The sequence below is a fragment of the Telopea speciosissima genome, chromosome 9, assembly GCF_018873765.1.
Source record: "Telopea speciosissima isolate NSW1024214 ecotype Mountain lineage chromosome 9, Tspe_v1, whole genome shotgun sequence".
Taxonomy (NCBI): domain Eukaryota; kingdom Viridiplantae; phylum Streptophyta; class Magnoliopsida; order Proteales; family Proteaceae; genus Telopea; species Telopea speciosissima.
In genome coordinates, this window is record NC_057924.1 from 61338116 (window position 1) to 61354747 (window position 16632).

At 38.7% G+C, this 16632-nt stretch overlaps 2 protein-coding genes and 1 non-coding gene across 5 annotated transcripts; all 3 read left to right on the top strand.

Moving 5' to 3' along the window:
• The first annotated feature begins 364 nt into the window (after window positions 1-364).
• Window positions 365-7825, top strand: LOC122639990 (ubiquitin-NEDD8-like protein RUB2). The gene is made up of 3 exons (XM_043833064.1): window positions 365-498; window positions 5836-6095; window positions 7564-7825. Exons 1-3 carry the CDS (start codon window positions 406-408, stop codon window positions 7673-7675), a joined length of 465 nt encoding a protein of 154 aa, XP_043688999.1. The 5' UTR covers window positions 365-405; the 3' UTR covers window positions 7676-7825.
• Window positions 4449-4585, top strand: LOC122641238. Its single transcript, XR_006329884.1, has one exon. It is a non-coding gene; the product is annotated as a U6atac minor spliceosomal RNA (small nuclear RNA).
• A 2759-nt stretch (window positions 7826-10584) lies between the features above and the next one.
• On the top strand, window positions 10585-16043 carry LOC122639306 (F-box protein At4g00755). Of its 3 annotated transcripts, none has more exons than XM_043832128.1 (5): window positions 10585-10771; window positions 11778-12191; window positions 12277-12455; window positions 13162-13280; window positions 15866-16043. In XM_043832128.1, exons 1-5 carry the CDS (start codon window positions 10648-10650, stop codon window positions 15972-15974), a joined length of 945 nt encoding a protein of 314 aa, XP_043688063.1. In that variant the 5' UTR covers window positions 10585-10647; the 3' UTR covers window positions 15975-16043. The 3 variants fall into 3 exon arrangements, with proteins under 3 accessions (XP_043688063.1, XP_043688065.1, XP_043688064.1); XM_043832130.1 differs by lacking the exon at window positions 15866-16043 and adding an exon at window positions 15473-15503 and having other exon boundaries at window positions 10586-10771; XM_043832129.1 differs by lacking the exon at window positions 15866-16043 and adding an exon at window positions 13599-13632 and having other exon boundaries at window positions 10586-10771.
• Window positions 16044-16632: the final 589 nt, after the last annotated feature.

Sequence of the window (16632 nt, forward strand, 5' to 3'; positions counted from 1 at the left end):
GACACAAACTAGAATTTGGTGGTGGGGCCTATCGAAAAGGCTCCTGTCCTGCAGTGGCGGGAGCTGGAGCGTCCAGCCCAACAAAACCACAGCAAAAATAGGGGTGGGGTGGTCATTTCACAAGTGGGTCCCACCTAGGCCCCACATGTGAAATGACCACCCCACCCCCTGTTTTTGGGTGGTTTCCATGGGCTGGACGCTCTAGCTCCCGCCACTGTAGGACAGGAGCCAAATCGGGCCCCACTAGTGAAATGACCACCCCACCCCTGTTTTTGGTGTGGTTTTGCTCGGCTGGACGCTCCAGCTCCCGCCACTGTAGGACAGGAGCCAAATCCGGTGGCCTATACGACCCCATAATGCTTAGACCTTTCTCGCTCTCTATCGCTGAAGCTTGAGCCAGTCGACATGCAGATCTTCGTGAAAACTCTAACTGGGAAGACTATCACTCTCGAAGTCGAGAGCAGTGATACGATCGACAATGTTAAGGCCAAAATTCAGGTTTGGTTCTTTGCTTGAATTGTATCTTTTATCCTTCAAATTGTTCAGTTTAGATAGTGGGAATTTGGCTTCCGATTTCTTCACTGTTGGTGGAAATGGTTAGATTTTCTTTCATTGATCAGGCTTGTAGGGTTTATGAAGGAATTTTTATTCGCATGATTTATAAAATAATATCTTTGGGGGTTGGGGGAGGGAAGCTATGTTGCTTATAAAACCCGTCATAGGGCTTTGTGAGATTCTTTCTGTATTTGATTGTGGTTCAGTATTGAGTTTCTTTTCTTCTTCTGTTATTTGTTACGGGATTTTTGTTTTAACTTGCGATTTAGTTGGCTTTTCTGTGCAAGTTTGTGTTTGACTTCTTTCTTCAGAGGGTCCTATTATTTCCTTTGTTCCGTCTAATCTTAGTCTGATTGTGTATGATTATTGGTTCTCCTATCTTCTATTCCTATTGGTTCTTATAATTGGATTTGTTTTGGCATATGGTTTTCGAATCTGGGTATGCCCATCTCTTCGGAACTTATGTTGTTTATTGAAGTGTATACCTTTTGTTAGCTGAATAAGTTATCGATTCTCTTTTCTGCAAGTATTTCCTGTTTTTTAGTTGTTCTGAAGTAACGCTTTTGATTCATTCACTTAAATTATTTAGTTTTTCCTTCTTATTTTTGAATATTTTGCTATTAGTTCACTAATCTTTGACCCTATAGCTCATTTGGTTTAGCTTCTTTGTGGATAGTTAAGCCATCATGCTCAAAACTAAATATAGTTGTTTGGTTAACATTGGAGCCTCTCTGTTTTATTGCATGAATTATGTCTCTTTTCTCTTCCTCAAGCTTTAATAAATAATTGCTGATTTTGTGTTCTTTATACTTGGTAAATTATTACTTATGTTCTGTAGCAGCTACAATCTTCGCCACACCTACATTTAGATGCAGATTCCAAAACAACTGAGTGCGGGAATTCCTACTAATGCCACCACCATGACCAATAGTTCAACTGCTACCCACTATCTACACAAATAAATAATTTCATCTCTTCTGATAATTACTTATATAGTTATTTGTATGATGAAAATCATTTTAAACTACCCTTGATTTGACAAGAAGTAACTTATTGTCATGTTCAACTTGACCCATTTTGCATTGTATTTGTGTCTTGAGACAAACTCGCCTATTTCCACACCTGGTTACATTGATGCAGTATCTCTTGACTGGTTGGACAAGCATGATAGGCTTTGGAGACCCAAACCCAGACCAAGAACCGGGTCCAGTTTTTTTGGGGTCTAGTAGGATTTTTAGGAAGTTTATTTATTTGAGAAAGTATTTTGTAATCTTTTAATTTGGGTAGGATACGTAGGAAGAGTTATAGCAAATTTTAAGGAGTCCTAGAATAGTTGTTTCCTTGTTTAAGTCTTTTATTTCTTATTTATATGCTTGTAACCAACGTATTGGACAGATTGAATCGAATGGAATAGTTGACTTGTGGTTTGAGTAGCCTGTGTGGCTATGTGTGTGCACTCTTCTTCCCCCTCCCTTCTTCTTATGCATTCCTTTCTCCCCTACAACTCTGATTTCTTCGCAGATATCCCTTTCTTCGCTACCGGCCCTCCACCAATCTGGTATCAAAGCCGAAGGATCCACATCCTTCCCCATCGATCTCTTCCCTTTGATAAGCTTCCCCCTATATCTTTACTGTGTTACTGTACTTTCACAACGAATAGTAAACTCAAACCCTCCGCTACAACCCCATCCCTCCTGACTGTTGCAACACCCCATCTTCCTATTTCCGCCAACACACACACACACACACACGCAAAAAAAAAAAAAAAAAAAAAAAAAAAAAGTATCAACTTTGTTGAAAACAGAAGTCGAACCGAAACCCAACCCTCCCCTACGTTTTCAACTTCCACCCTCTTTTCGATCTCCACTGAAAACCCTAACAGCAACCTTCGACCCTCCCCTCGATTCCCAGAAACAAACTCCCCCACTCAAACCCACCCCAATCCCTTCCCTCCCGATTCCCTTTGCATCCCCCTCCCTTTCCTTTTGCTCCATAGCTTCAATTGGACCCTCCCCCTTCTAGGATTTCAGCGAGTGAAAAAAAAAAGAGAAGTAGAGAAGAGATAGCGAGAGACAGAGAATCATGAGAGACTATATATATATATATATTTACATTCCTGGTTCCAGATTTCTCCTGAGAGTTGACTCCCAGCATCCCCACCTCCTTCGAAATCACCGCCTCTTCCATCAAAGTTGTTGAATCCTAATCAATCTCGAACTCCTCTGTCCATAGTCGCAACAGACCGTCAAGAACTCCATTCCCCACTGTTCTCTGGAGTAACGGACTCCAAGTAGGACCCCGTTCGGTAACCCCACACGATTCCCCTTTTGTTTCTTTCTTTTAAATTTCTTTTATTTCCCAAATTGTCCTTCTGTTGTTCTTTTATTCTATTTTATCCTTATTTAACATTATTTCCAAGTTTGTCCTTATCCTTTTATTATAATTCCCCTTTATCTTCCCATTGTACCCTTCTAATGCCTCTTTATTCGACCTTGTCCTTATTTTAGCCTCAATTCCTAATTTGTCCTCCATCTTTAATTCTTAACCTCATTTTGTCTTTCCTTGTTTTGATGTCCCAATAGCCTTTAGAGATTCTATTTATTTACAGCAAAGCCGAACCTGGCTACATCATGGAGGTTGATTGATACGATTTGCTCATTTCAATCAGAGATGATTTCCGTAAATTGCAAACAATACTTGATTTGAAAACATGTCGTTAGGAGCTTGTCAATATTCACAGCACTTCTATGATAAGATGTCAAGCATGATAGAATCTTCAGAAGATGGATCAGTTTTAGCCAACGAACGTGACGATCCACCTAAAGTGAACTGTCTGATCAAGGTTGTAGTTGGATAATTGATCGACGGTCCAATTTCAGTTGTGAAATCCCATGATCAGATTCCCATCAAAGAGATGTTGTTTGGTAATGACCATTAGAAGATCATGACGGTTGATCGTGAGGTGTGTTGGATTATTGCTCCATCAATGCCAATGTTTGTAGATGCCGATCGAGTGGTGCTGATTTTATCATTTTGCAAAACTCGAGGTCGAGTTTTTCTCAACACCTGGAGAATTGATGCAGTATCTCTTCACTGGTTGGACCAGCATGATAGGCTTTGAAGACCCAAATCCAGACCGAGAACCGGCTCCAGTTTGATTTTTTGGAGTCTAGTACGTTTCTAGGAACTTTATTTGTTTGAGAAAGTATTATAATCTTTTAATTTGGGTAGGATACGTAGGAAGAGTTTTAGCAAATTTTAAAGAGTTCTAGAATAGTTGTTTCCTTGTTTAAGTCTTTTATTTCTTATTTATATGTTTGTAACCAACGTATTGGTCAGATTGAATAGAATGGAATAGTTGAGTTGTGGTTTGAGTAGCCTGTGTGGCTATGCGTGTGCACTCTTCTTCCTCCTCCCTTCTTCTCATGCGTTCCTCTCTCCCCTGCTACTCTGATTTCTCCTCAGGTATCCCCTTCTTCCCTACCAGCCCTCCATACATTAATTGTTGGTTTCTCTCATAACAATTCTAGGAAATTTTGCATGACATTAAGAAAAAAAAGGGCTTCTGCAGTACATTAAATGAAATTAGTTTAAAAATATTTATATAATTAATATGCTGTATGCGGTATATCCTTGGAGTACCTCAGTCCTGTTTTTGGAGCTTTTTCGAGTCTGCCATCCCCTATGTCTGTGTCATTAGCTATAAATCCTAATGTTTCAGACCAGAGTGATCCTTTTCTAGTGGACTATATACTAGAAAATATGCTTCACCTTTTCTGGAGTAATATGAAGCCAGACATATGGAAGACTAAAATGGTACCACAATAAGAAGATAATTATGATGGACTAAGTTTTGACAATATCATCTTCCTTGGAACTGTCAAAAAGGAAATGTGGTCATTGAAATGAGAGATGGTTGGCATCTTCCCTGACAGGGATGGGAATAGACTTTGGGTTACCATTTAACACACAGTTTGAATTTCAAATTGTCCAGAAATGAAAAAAAGGAAAATTTGTTCCAATATCTTTTGAGTTGTGCTGTTAAGGTTCTGAAGAGGGGGAGGGGAATAAAACACTTGTCTAGCTTACTGTTTCTTACTGTCCTATGAATCCTAAGTTGTAACAAAAGAATTTAAAGATAGTTATCTAGTATTATTAACTAAAGTCCTCTAAATTTTCTTATAGTTTCTTCTTCCAATTGTTTTGGGTGGCTTCTTTTCTTTTCATTAAGAAGTTTAACTTTTGGTTGAAGTCCATTTTAATTTCCTGAGTTTTGCTTTGGCTTTTAATTCAGTAGTTCTGTTGGAGTTTCTATTTTTATTTTGGCTTCTTGAATTTCTTGAGATAAATGATTCACCTTTCCTTTTATGATTTTGTCTTCTTTCTTTGTTAGTTTCCACCATTTGATTCTTATTTGATTGCTATATGGGAAATCCTGGTTGTTTATTAAGATTTATTTTGTTGGGGGTGGGGTTGGAGGAGTGTAGCCAAAGGTTACGTGCTTGGCAGGAGAGACGAGAGAAAATTGGAAAGAAGGAGGGAGAAGAGATAAAACAGGGGAAGAAGAGATAACTAAGAATAATATGATAGGGTTGGCCTCATGGCTTTACTGAGGAAGCTGGACCTCCTTTCTCAGAGAGAAATCATAGGAACCAATTACATTTTTAATCTACTTTCCGTTCCATCTCCTACCTATTTAATAGGATTTAAAACAGTTAGAAACACTTTTAACTCCTTCAACCCACGTACGACACTACTGACAGTATCCCATTTAACTCCACAAATTAATAGATAACTACACCACGTCTATTTATCTAAATACACTAATTAATCATTTAATAAATTGAACAACTTTCCTAAATACTTGCACGTAACACCAAAACTGTCAAAAAATTGGGTGAATTAGGTTCCATCTTTGATACAACTAAAGTGCATCCCCCAATTTCCCATCTTAAAGAAAGTAAAGAAGTAGAAAAAAGAATAGGTATAGGTGGGAGCATGCTTATCAATGTGTGAGTTACCTTTTGCCTCTCCGTTTAGTTATTGGTGATATTTTCCTGTTTGGAATGCTTTTCCATCCTTACACACCTAAATTCATTGGAATCGATGCTTAAATTCATGTGTTTATATATAATGCTCAATTAACACACCTGTTGTATTGTTGGCAGCAAATCTTTGTTGCTTATGATCTAAGCCAGCACCAGTTGTTATTGAGAACGTGGCATAAAACACTTTTCACTTCTCCTTCTTACTAATTAAGGTTAATAAATGGTTTTTTAGGATAAGGAGGGAATCCCCCCTGATCAGCAACGATTGATATTTGCCGGGAAACAGCTGGAAGATGGTCGAACTCTTGCAGATTACAACATCCAGAAGGAGTCAACCCTTCACTTGGTTTTGAGGCTTAGAGGTGGAACCATGATCAAGGTGAAGACCCTTACTGGAAAGGAAATTGAGATTGATATTGAACCGACTGATACCATTGAACGGATCAAGGAGAGAGTCGAGGAGAAAGAAGGGATTCCCCCAGTGCAACAAAGGTATGCTCTCTCTTCTCTCTCTCTCAATGTTACAAAGTGGTATGACATCTTTTTAAGCTTACAGTCCATCCTAATACTTCACAAAATTTAAGTTGGAACGGACCCAAATATAACCTTCTGAGACTTGCTTTAGGGTAATCTGACCCTGAACTAACCTATACCCTCCACCTTGTGCCTTGTATTAAATTTTGAGCACCTTCAGCTTTGAGTCAACCCGTCCCTTCTTGGGGCAGCACTCAGTTAGACTTCTATGACTCTAACCTTGCACCGTTGACCAAAGTTGCATGCTAGCATGAAGTTAGACATCTCAACCCTAAGTCAAATCTAACCCAGGGGGGATTGAGTTCTCAAACAAAGCCTTCTGAAGATCAGAAGGTGTTTGTCTGGTCAGTTTGCTTGAGGCTAAGAGCTTGGAGATTTGTTGCTGCCCTTCTTTTGGCAATTCCGTTTTCTTTTCTTTTAAAACTTTATTTTGGAAGTGTCTTGAAGACACCCTCTCTCTGAGGCCAGTAAAGGACTCAATGTGCTAACTGCTGCATTTTTTCGTCCTAAAAGTGTTTATTCTGTTATCTGTGCATTCCAGTATGTATCAGCACTATCTATGAATTGCTCGTGCATTGAAGCTAATAAATTTTCCTGCCAAGAAGTTTCCATCTGAATGCACATATAATTTTGAATATATTGACATAAACTCTTCAATATGCAAAATTTCACATCAAGTAGTTGAGTTTAGCTGTGATGATGGTGATGTGAATTGAGCTCTTGTTATGGTTGAACTTACAATCTTAGTTGGGTTTGTTTTAATGGTTACCTCTGTCTACCTTTAGGGAATGTCCAGGATTCTGACCCATTGTGGGTGAGAGCTCTGGTTGATTGATGTTGAGCCTAAGGTATTGCTGACTTTTCTGCCTCTATATGTGTCAAAAGCCTCCTTGAGTCACCAAGTGAGATTACAAAAGATCGAAGAAGACTGAGTAGAATGCTGTGAACTCTGGGTATAAACTATGGGTATGTTTTGGTAGAGTTTAGAAGGATGGCCCTGTTGCTAGGTCCTAACAGAGTGGCAGTTTGTTTTGAGTCCACATGGATGGCTGATGTGGGCAATCAGACATTTGTCGTAAGGTGCTCTTGGATTAGCAACCTGTCAAGTTTTGGTGAAGCATCCCAACCATAGTTCTTAATTTGCTGGTGTTTCTCCTTATATTTTCAGTCATTGAACGAAAATGGAAAGTTGACTCTTTGAAAAGCTTTATCACGACACAGGGAGGCCTAGGGAGGGTGGGCCTAACTGTGCTCCAAATTTTGGTGCCAGATTAGATGCCAAGGGGCTGTTTCTGCGGCAGTTCCATGAGGCCTAGTTACAGCTGTTCCATTGCCACTTATCCTTTGGTTTATTATGTGCATTGCTTAATATGTTATCATGGTCCATGTCTTACATGATTTTGTTCTTTATCACCCTTGATTACAGGCTCATTTATGCTGGAAAGCAGCTCGCAGATGATAAAACTGCCAAGGACTACAACATTGAGGGTGGCTCTGTTCTTCATCTCGTGCTTGCTCTTAGAGGCGGTTCTCTCTGATTTTTTTTTTCTTTTCTCGTACATAGCATCCAAACTATTGAAATTTTCATTTTAATCCTGTGAAGATTTGAGTATGTAGATCCTATGTTGTGTAAAAACACTTTGAGATCTTAAATGAAAACAGATTAAGAGAACATTATGTTGCTTTAATAGGTTCTCTTTGGTCGTTATACCGTCAGTTGCACAAGTTCGTGTAAATAAAGCTGCTATCTTTTTGAGTTGGGACTTACTGAGTTACTGGTTACCCCAGGCATATGATTGATCTGTTTGTATACAAAGGAGGATGTGAAGGGTTATATGATATCTAACTCAGGTGCTGCATGGTGCATGTTTGTCATAGACTTTTGAATGGGAATTGTTTTAATTTACCTTCTCTCTTTGTACAATGCGCTCGTGGTTTTTGGTTCAAGAGATATGAACCTAGATCCTATTCAATTTGTTGATTTTGTTTATAACATGTATCAAAATTGAGGTTTAATAGTTTAACTTAGATTGGAGCTTTCTAACATTGGGTTTTAGTTGATGGCTTATAACAAATTGTTATTACTGATGATTTATTTATAAGATTAAGTTATGGATAATAATCATTTGGTCCTCTATTCGTTTGCAGAATTTCATCAAACACAAAACATGCATCGCCAAAAAGACAACTTTGTTACCCAAAAAAAAATAATATTCCACTGCATCTCAAGAATTACCAGGCAATCCTTGATTGATGATATAAGAAGTAATAGTAGTTATATCTGCTCCATTTCCTGCACGCTCAATTTCCCCAAGTTCCTCTAATAGAAGGGGGTAGACCCCACCTGGGCAATGTGTTCGGGCAGGGGTATGGTGGTCATTCCACCTCCTCTATTAGAGGAACTTGGGGAAATGGAGCTGCCCAGGAAATGAAGCAGATAAAGGTCCGAAATAATATCCATGCAATAGAAAATTGATAAAGCATTTTATATGTTTCACTTGGGTGTGCAGCAGTTTAATGCAGAAATGGAACGCTTTACTAACACGGTACCCATGATTTATGCTTGTAGGGAAGGAAGACCGACAGTGTGTGCCTTCCATAGCCATTCAAACAAGAAGCTCTACCATTTTGAGTTGTCAGAGGTGAGGGGTAGAGAGTTCTGGTCCTCTCCCTTGCATCTGGCTCTTCATAAAAGGACCTCAAGATTACAATTAAAACCCAATGTTGATACACAATTTAAAGGTTTCACAATATGCTATATTGTGCATGGATGGTTCCTTGAGATGTAGGACTCGATTTGCAAGCACCATAAGTAACAAAATTTCAGCCCCAAATGAACTTGTCATTTTATCAGGAAAGATCGTACCATACTCTGGAGTCTTAAACAATACCAAATTAGTCTCCTGTTGTAGAGAGGGAGGGAGAGAGACGAGCGTAATGGCTTTCAATGCGTTTGTTTTAAAAATAACATGGAGTGACCTTTTCACCTTTGACTTGAAAAACAAGAGCAACCTAATGCACTAGGCTCCCGTTACTGTGGGGTTTGGGAGAGACAAATATACGCAACCTTACCCCTTACTTCACAGGGGAGACTGTTTTCAAGTTTCAAACTCACAACCAACAAGTTGCAATTAACCTTTGACTTAAATTGTTTATAAATTCGTGTTCATTGGCAACTTTCACATAAACAATTATAAGTGATTCATGGCTAGGAATCATAAAAAAAAATCTTCAACTGTTTATGAATTTCTGTTTATTTTGATTTGTATTAATGAGAAATAAGAACCATATACCATACTAAACAGTTGCATACATAAAAATATATCAGATAAATAGAAATATAAACTATACCAAAAAGAGCTTATAGTGGATTACTGGTGAGCTTCCTTCCCTCCTAATTCCGTGTCTTGGTTGTAGTTACTACACCTTTCAAAATCAGATGCAAAAGAGATCCAGAAGTGAAGCAACACAATTCATAAATGACCTATTTGCGTTGCAGTCTTGTAGAAGCCAGAAGCGGCTAATGGCAAGGACAGGACCCAACTCAAACTAAAGCACCAAAAAGGACAGATGATGAATTTGAGGGGAGCCACCAAATGTGTTGTGCATGAGTGGGAGGGGGAAACCGGAAGGTAGCGCTCAGGAGACTCCAACTCAAGACGTCCTAGTGACCATGGGCATAAAGCACACCACATGTCACCAATTGTACTAGGCAGCTGTTGGTAAGAATGCATTTTCATTTGTTAAACTGCAAATGAGTGATGAATTGATGATGGTTTATCCGAGCTGTTTAATGGTCTTTTTACCCTTTTTCTTTCGTGGAAAAGCCGAAAAGGAGCGAAGGTGGTCTAGTGAAAGTCACTGGGGAGACTGGAGACCAGCGAGGAGAGGTATGCATGCTTGGAGGGAAGACTTTTTGGCCTTTTAATTTCTCTTCCTCATTTTTCCGATGCTACCATGCTATAGTTTCTGGATCTGCTGCTTGTCCCCAACAGAAAGGTAATTAACTTTTTTCTTTTGGTCTCAACGAGCATCATCTTCCTTCTCCATTTTCTTTCCTATTATTACATGAATTCCAATGCAAAATTTGATTTTTCATTACCATGGATTCGATCATCTATCATCATATCTGCATTAAATTCCTTGAATTCGATTCGAAGAACAAAATTTTATCTTTTTTTGTGTAAAAAATACGTTTACCCGATTCTTTCTTCAACTTGAATGCGAAAAGTAGTTACTTGGTCAAGTATAATTAATCTGGTTTCCCTTTTGTTAGGGTTAATTTGTGAATAATGTTGCATTTGGTTGTGTATTGAAGTGTGGGGTTACCTTGCCAATTTTCTCTTATCTGTTGTTTCTATGTGGGTTTCTTCTTTGATTGTTTGAATTAGTTTGTTGTTAAAATTTCTGTTATCTCCTTTCTAACATGCTCCTTATTATCATCTCCTTGCCTATCAGGTTTGTGAGGAATCTGCCGGATCTTGCTTAGAATTACGTTTGTTTCATTGAAATGGAGAATTGTAGTGATTTCCTGCTATTGCTAGGACCAGACGCGTCAAGGATTCTCAATAATTTAGATGATCCAGCTGATCTCGTCCGTGCTAGTGCTGTCTCTCGTGCTTGGCGTGAATTCGGTAAATGTCAACTTTAGCCCATTCGATAAGTTGTGCTACTTTCCAATTTTCTTGCGTATTTATACATCCCAGTTTATTTGTTCTTGCGAATTTGAGTAAAATTACTGTTGTTGGGAATCATCGAACATATCTCAGACGACAGGGGGTGTATATTGAATTCTTTTAACCTTGCATGCCCAAAAACTACTTTCAATTTTGCTTATTTATAGTCATCATTTTGTCAGTATCAGTTAAAATTTAAGATGATCGTGTAACTGTTTAAAACATGGTCAAAATACTGTGATTTTTCTCACAAAGTTTGAAACGAAATCCTATGAAAGGCCCATCTGATCCACGTGTAGAACTAAGGTGGGTATTCACTAATAAAACCATGGAGTCATATATCAACAAATTTGGGTTGAAATGTCTCAGATATTTTTGTTTCAATGAGGACTGTAACCTGACATATTCTTTGCTTCTACTGAAATTGACTGAAGTAATAATGTCATTTACAACTTACAGTGGTTTTTGCCAAATTACTCTGGTTTCTGTCACGATTTTGGTCATAACTGTGCCTTCATTAAACACCATTTAGGTGGATATAGGACTTACCTTTGTTGCTCCTTATGCGAATCCTCTAGCAAACCAAACCCAAATTAGTTCTCTCTCTCATGTGGGCATTATCAAGGACCTAGTAATTCTGTAGAGATATATGCATAACACAATTTAGGATAGCTTTGATTAATTAAAAAGTGGTATTATAGTAAACTGGGATCCAACTAGAGTTTTGTAGGAGCATTATTAGTTTAGGTTCAAGGAAAGCAGTTTTTCTATTTCTGTCTTCTTTTTTACTGGGAAAATGAAAATTTGTGGTATATAATCAGTTTGCTTTTTCAAAGTAATGAGTACTAATGAGGTTCTAGGGTTATGAGAGGATTTTAATCTTAAAAACTAGGCAGCTTGATGATGAATGAAACAAGCTCAATTGTCTATGTTCCTTACATGTATTTTTTTTGTTTCCATGCAGTGATTGCAAATGGTTTCTGCAAGAACCTGTGCTTAAGAATGTTTTCAGAAATCTCCAGGGTTGCACATGTTATTGAAGTAAAAAACATGACAGAACCTTTAGAAGTTGGATCATACAGTTCTTTGGAATGGCAAAATCTAAAGAGGGACCATCGTGTTTATGCTCACTTAGCTCACAACTCCAAAAATTTTAGGACAAAAGATTGCATTTTAGATGCCATTAGTGCTTCTAGTACTGATAATTATCCTGAAGAGAGCATTGACAACACCTTGGAACCAAGTGACAGAGTAGAAAGGAGGCCTTCATACTGGTCAAGCAAAGGAGAAAAGAATCCGGCAGTGCCTGAGACGTTAACTTATAGATTGGTCTCCAGGCTGTGTGTTATAACTGAAATCAGCATACAGCCATTCCAAGGTTGCTCTCTTGATATTTTCCTGGTTTTCATAGCATATTATACCTTGTTCCTTAGTAAATTATTATTATTATTTTGTTTTATCAGCATTTTTTCAGTGGGGTTACCCTATATATTCGGCCAAGGCTGTGCGATTTCGAATGGGCTATCTCAAGGAACCACTAGAAGCAGGGAGTGATCACATGGATGAGTCTTCGGCAGGGCACAGATATAATGAAGACAACTTCATTTCAGCATATGTTTCACCAGAGTTCCCAATGGCTCAGGTGCGTTGATAGTAATAATGTAGTCCCCTCTCCCCCGAACTTACAAAAGAAACTTTCCACAAGTCTAAAGATGGTCAATTTACAGACATTAGTTGTAAATTATAACCTATGTTACTAATTAAACTACTAGAATATCTAGAATGTGTAACTCTTTCACTTTTAAGATCCTCTCTCTTTATTTAATTAAACTCAAGAACCCTTCATCAAGTGGAAAAATGAAATTGGCACTTCTCTCTTCTCTCCTTCAGATAATTAAATAGGCACTTGTTTGGTCCAGTTTTTCCTAATGGAATAAGGTTTGTCCCTCCCGCTCCTCCAACCCTTTCTTCTTTTGTGGGAGCATGTAGATTAGAAGATATCTATTGATGCCATATGGAAAAGAGGCTTATTAGGTGGAAGCTTAACACATGGAAGGTGGGTTGGCAAAGCATGAGTCACCCTTCAGTCCTGCCACTTCATTGTGGGTGCTAAAGAGCCTGTTTGAAATATGAATTCAATGTACTTTCCAACAATCGATTTTATTTGAAAACCCTTCCATAATCAAAGCGGAAAAGTGAACAAATTAGAGTAGAATTCTTGGTTATCTCCAGATGCTATGATGTGGGGCATTCGAAAAAACAAGCAAGCCACTGCATGTTGGAATTGAGTCAATACTAATTTAATCATTCAAAATTCTTAACTGCTCACTGTTGCTTCAATCATACAGGATAGTACTTTGCAGAAGTTCAAGCTACCAGAGCCTGTTCTCTGTATTGGTGGAATTCTGCAGGTTGAGCTATTGGGTAGGGTCCAGAGACAAAAAATGGATGGTTTATTCTACATATGGTAGGTAACTGTGACAGCCATATTTTTCTTATTGTGTTTTACATGGCTGCAATTTCAACTAGAATGTGCTCTAATACTTGATGCGGTGTATATATATGTTAAAAGAAAGAAAAGAAAATGAAAAATTTGTTTTGTTTGCTCATAAGCATCTCTGAGCCTAAATAATGCCCAAAATCATGCCCTAAATGGCAAAGAAAAACTTGAAATTCTGATGCACTAGTTCAAATCAGCAAGCTTTATTATTTTTATTCTGGAGTTGGGGGTGGGTTAAAAGCAAGTTTTCCTTGGTTCACCTAATAAATAAGTTCTACATGTTAGTTGCTGTGTACCAGGTTGAATTTGCCACTACAGATAAGACATTTTCTAATCAGTTGTAAATCCCTCCTCCTGTTTAAAATCACCAGTACGGTGAATTTTGAACTAACCCTGATTATACCCTTGAGGGCCTGTTTGGATAGTGGAGTGGGATTTTGGGAATGAAACACTTCACCTATGAACAGTAAATTCTAGGTGCGTTTTAAGCACTGGGGTGGGAAACTGATGTGGACTTGTCGGACCGTCAGGTTTTCCCTGTCGGGACCCTGTTTTCTCTGCTCCACCCTTTTTGAAATCCTCTAAAATCTGCGGGACTCTTGCACACTGGTAAATCATGGTAGCAGTCGTTTTTTTCATCGTCATATTCGTCTCGTCTGCATCTCCAAACACCGGATCATTTAGGGCTGAAACACCTCCGGGCAGGGCAGTGCGAGTTTCATTATCTCTGCCTCTCTGGATATAGGCGACTGAAATGCCATTGGTGTCCCATAGGCGACTGAAACACCTCTGTCTTCTTCGGCTCATCTCGTTCTCAACTGCTTCTGTTCCGCAGCTGAGAAACAAAAAAGAATAGAACCTTTGGTCGCCCATCTCTTCATCTCATCTCTTCCATTCGTTACCTCAATATCTGAGAAACAAAAATGAAAAGAAATTTTTCTCTTCCTGTTAACAAAGAACCCATAAACACAAAAAACCATTAAATTAATGATAAAATAATTAGCATTTTTTAATTTAATCAAAATGTTTGAGATTCAAAGCAGCCTCTTTAGATTGAAATCACTCAGAGGTAGAAAACCAGAGCAGAGAATAGAAATCCGGAGAGCAAATCGCCCAAGGATTAAAAATCAGAGAGCAGTATTGTTGCTGGAAACCTGGGTTTTCTCTTCTGTGTTTGTCTTTCCTTTCTCCCTCTTTTTTTTTTTCATATTTCTGTTGAAGCTGAACTCAATGACCTGTTATTGCTGGAAACATATAGTTGCTGCTTAAGCAGAGCTCAAATCGTTGAAGCAGAAGAAAACTTTGAAATGTTTTCTCATGCATTGACATGTTCAGTCTGAACAAAAAGAAAGAATCTTAGAAAATTTCAAAGGATAGACACTGATAGAGGGATCCAGAAGTAGAGAAGAGAACATTCTTCATTCCTGAGTCCCATTCAAAGACCAAGAAAACTACCAAATTACATGTGATGAAGAACATGTTCCTTTCCCTCTTCTCTCTGCTCACTCTCCCGACGACCAGGGGCTGAGCCAGTAACCAAGGACTACACAGTCCACCGTGTTCTTCCTCGCACCCGCTTTCTCTGATCACTCTCTTTCTCTCTTCACTCCTCCCCTCTCAAGTCTCACCTTATCCGTCTCGTACTTTTCTATCCACCCAACTAACAAGGTGGGCTGGGATGCTACAGTATTTTTACCCATAGTTGTCACAGCGTCTAGGCTACCCAAGGCATAGGAGAGGGTCCAAAATCAAGCCGACACAAACAAGGCACCCAAGTTGACCAAGGTGCTTGGACGCCTTGACAACTATGTTTTTACCGTATCTTTTCCATTCCTGTTTTCTACCCCACTACACTACGGGATCCACATATCAGGTTATCCCACTCCCTACTTCCTTCTAAACAAGCTGGGCCTGAGGGAATATGCTGGTGTCTTTGCAAAATCGCAGCATCCTCATATTGTACAGCCCCAAGGTGATTTTGCCCCTCTACATCTGAGAGTCAAGGTGATCTAAGATCATTTGAGGTGCATAATCCATTTTCATAAGCCATTACAGTTTATAGCCAATATTTAAAATTTTATTATTTATTATAAATGATTTTTCTGGTCTGGACATTCTAAAGATTATCTCCTGACCATACAAATACTGCCACATGGTAGGTCAAATTGGGGCTGAAATTTTGTGAACAGATGGACCCCAAGGAGCCTGCTCTACATGTAAAATTTCAGCCCAAAAGGAATTGGCCAAGTGCCAAAACAAAGCATTTGAAGAACCAGGACTACAGAGAGTGTGCATACCATAACACAGGATGGTATGCAAGAAAGGGTATATACTATATAATTGAATTTGAGTCTGAAATTTAACGAATCCAGACCATTTCTTAGATATTCAACAACTAGAATTGCCACAGTACTCTTCCATGTGGTACAATTAAGTACATGATTCAGAGATACCCTCAAGTTGTTAACCAAATAAGCTTTTTGTCTTTTAAATTAGTTGAGTATATGAGATTATATATGATCTTTATATTTCTGGTTTGCTTTGTGTTACAGTGTTTCCCATGTTAATGTTGTTGGTCGCCCACTCTTACCTACTTTCGATGTTGAAATCCTTGATCGCCCTGGAGAGTCTGGAAAGATCATACTGAAGTACTACCCTTAGGGTGAATGTTGCATGTCTCCTGCAAGATCAGCTGAGGATGAGGCAAGTGTATCCTCTCATTTGCATGTTTTCAGGTTAATGCAGAGATGTGTGAGGGGTTGGGAGCAATTGATTATCAATACTCTGCTGAGGAAAGTGATTAGAATCCACTCATGATTGGATGATTTTACATGGTTGAAAAACAATTGAAATAGCACAACACATGAGCTTTCATTAAGGACCTTAAGCTATCCAAGAATCTCATTTGAATTATGAAAACCAAAGTGAACACCGAAATTTGCAAATCAGTTGGTCTCTGGTTATAGCTATTGTTTCCATTACCCCATAACAGTTTCTTGGTTGCTGCTTTAAGGTTGCTTCAAAAGGCTGGCATGGGCTACCATGCTACGACTAGCACTAAGCAACTAGCCTCTGCATTGGATCACAATAGAGCTTCTCCAGTTTTCTAAGATCGTGGTACACATGAAAGCACACATACAATCTAAAGAACACGGTAAACACACGAACTAATAATAGCAAGATACAATCTGCTTAAGCAGTGAAAGCATGATTTCTGTAAGCACTAGATTGTCCTTCAATGCACCGGTCTCTGTCTTAAAGAACAGACTGGTGCAGTGGTCACCATTCTAACTGTCCATTCCAAACAGTCTGATTTAAG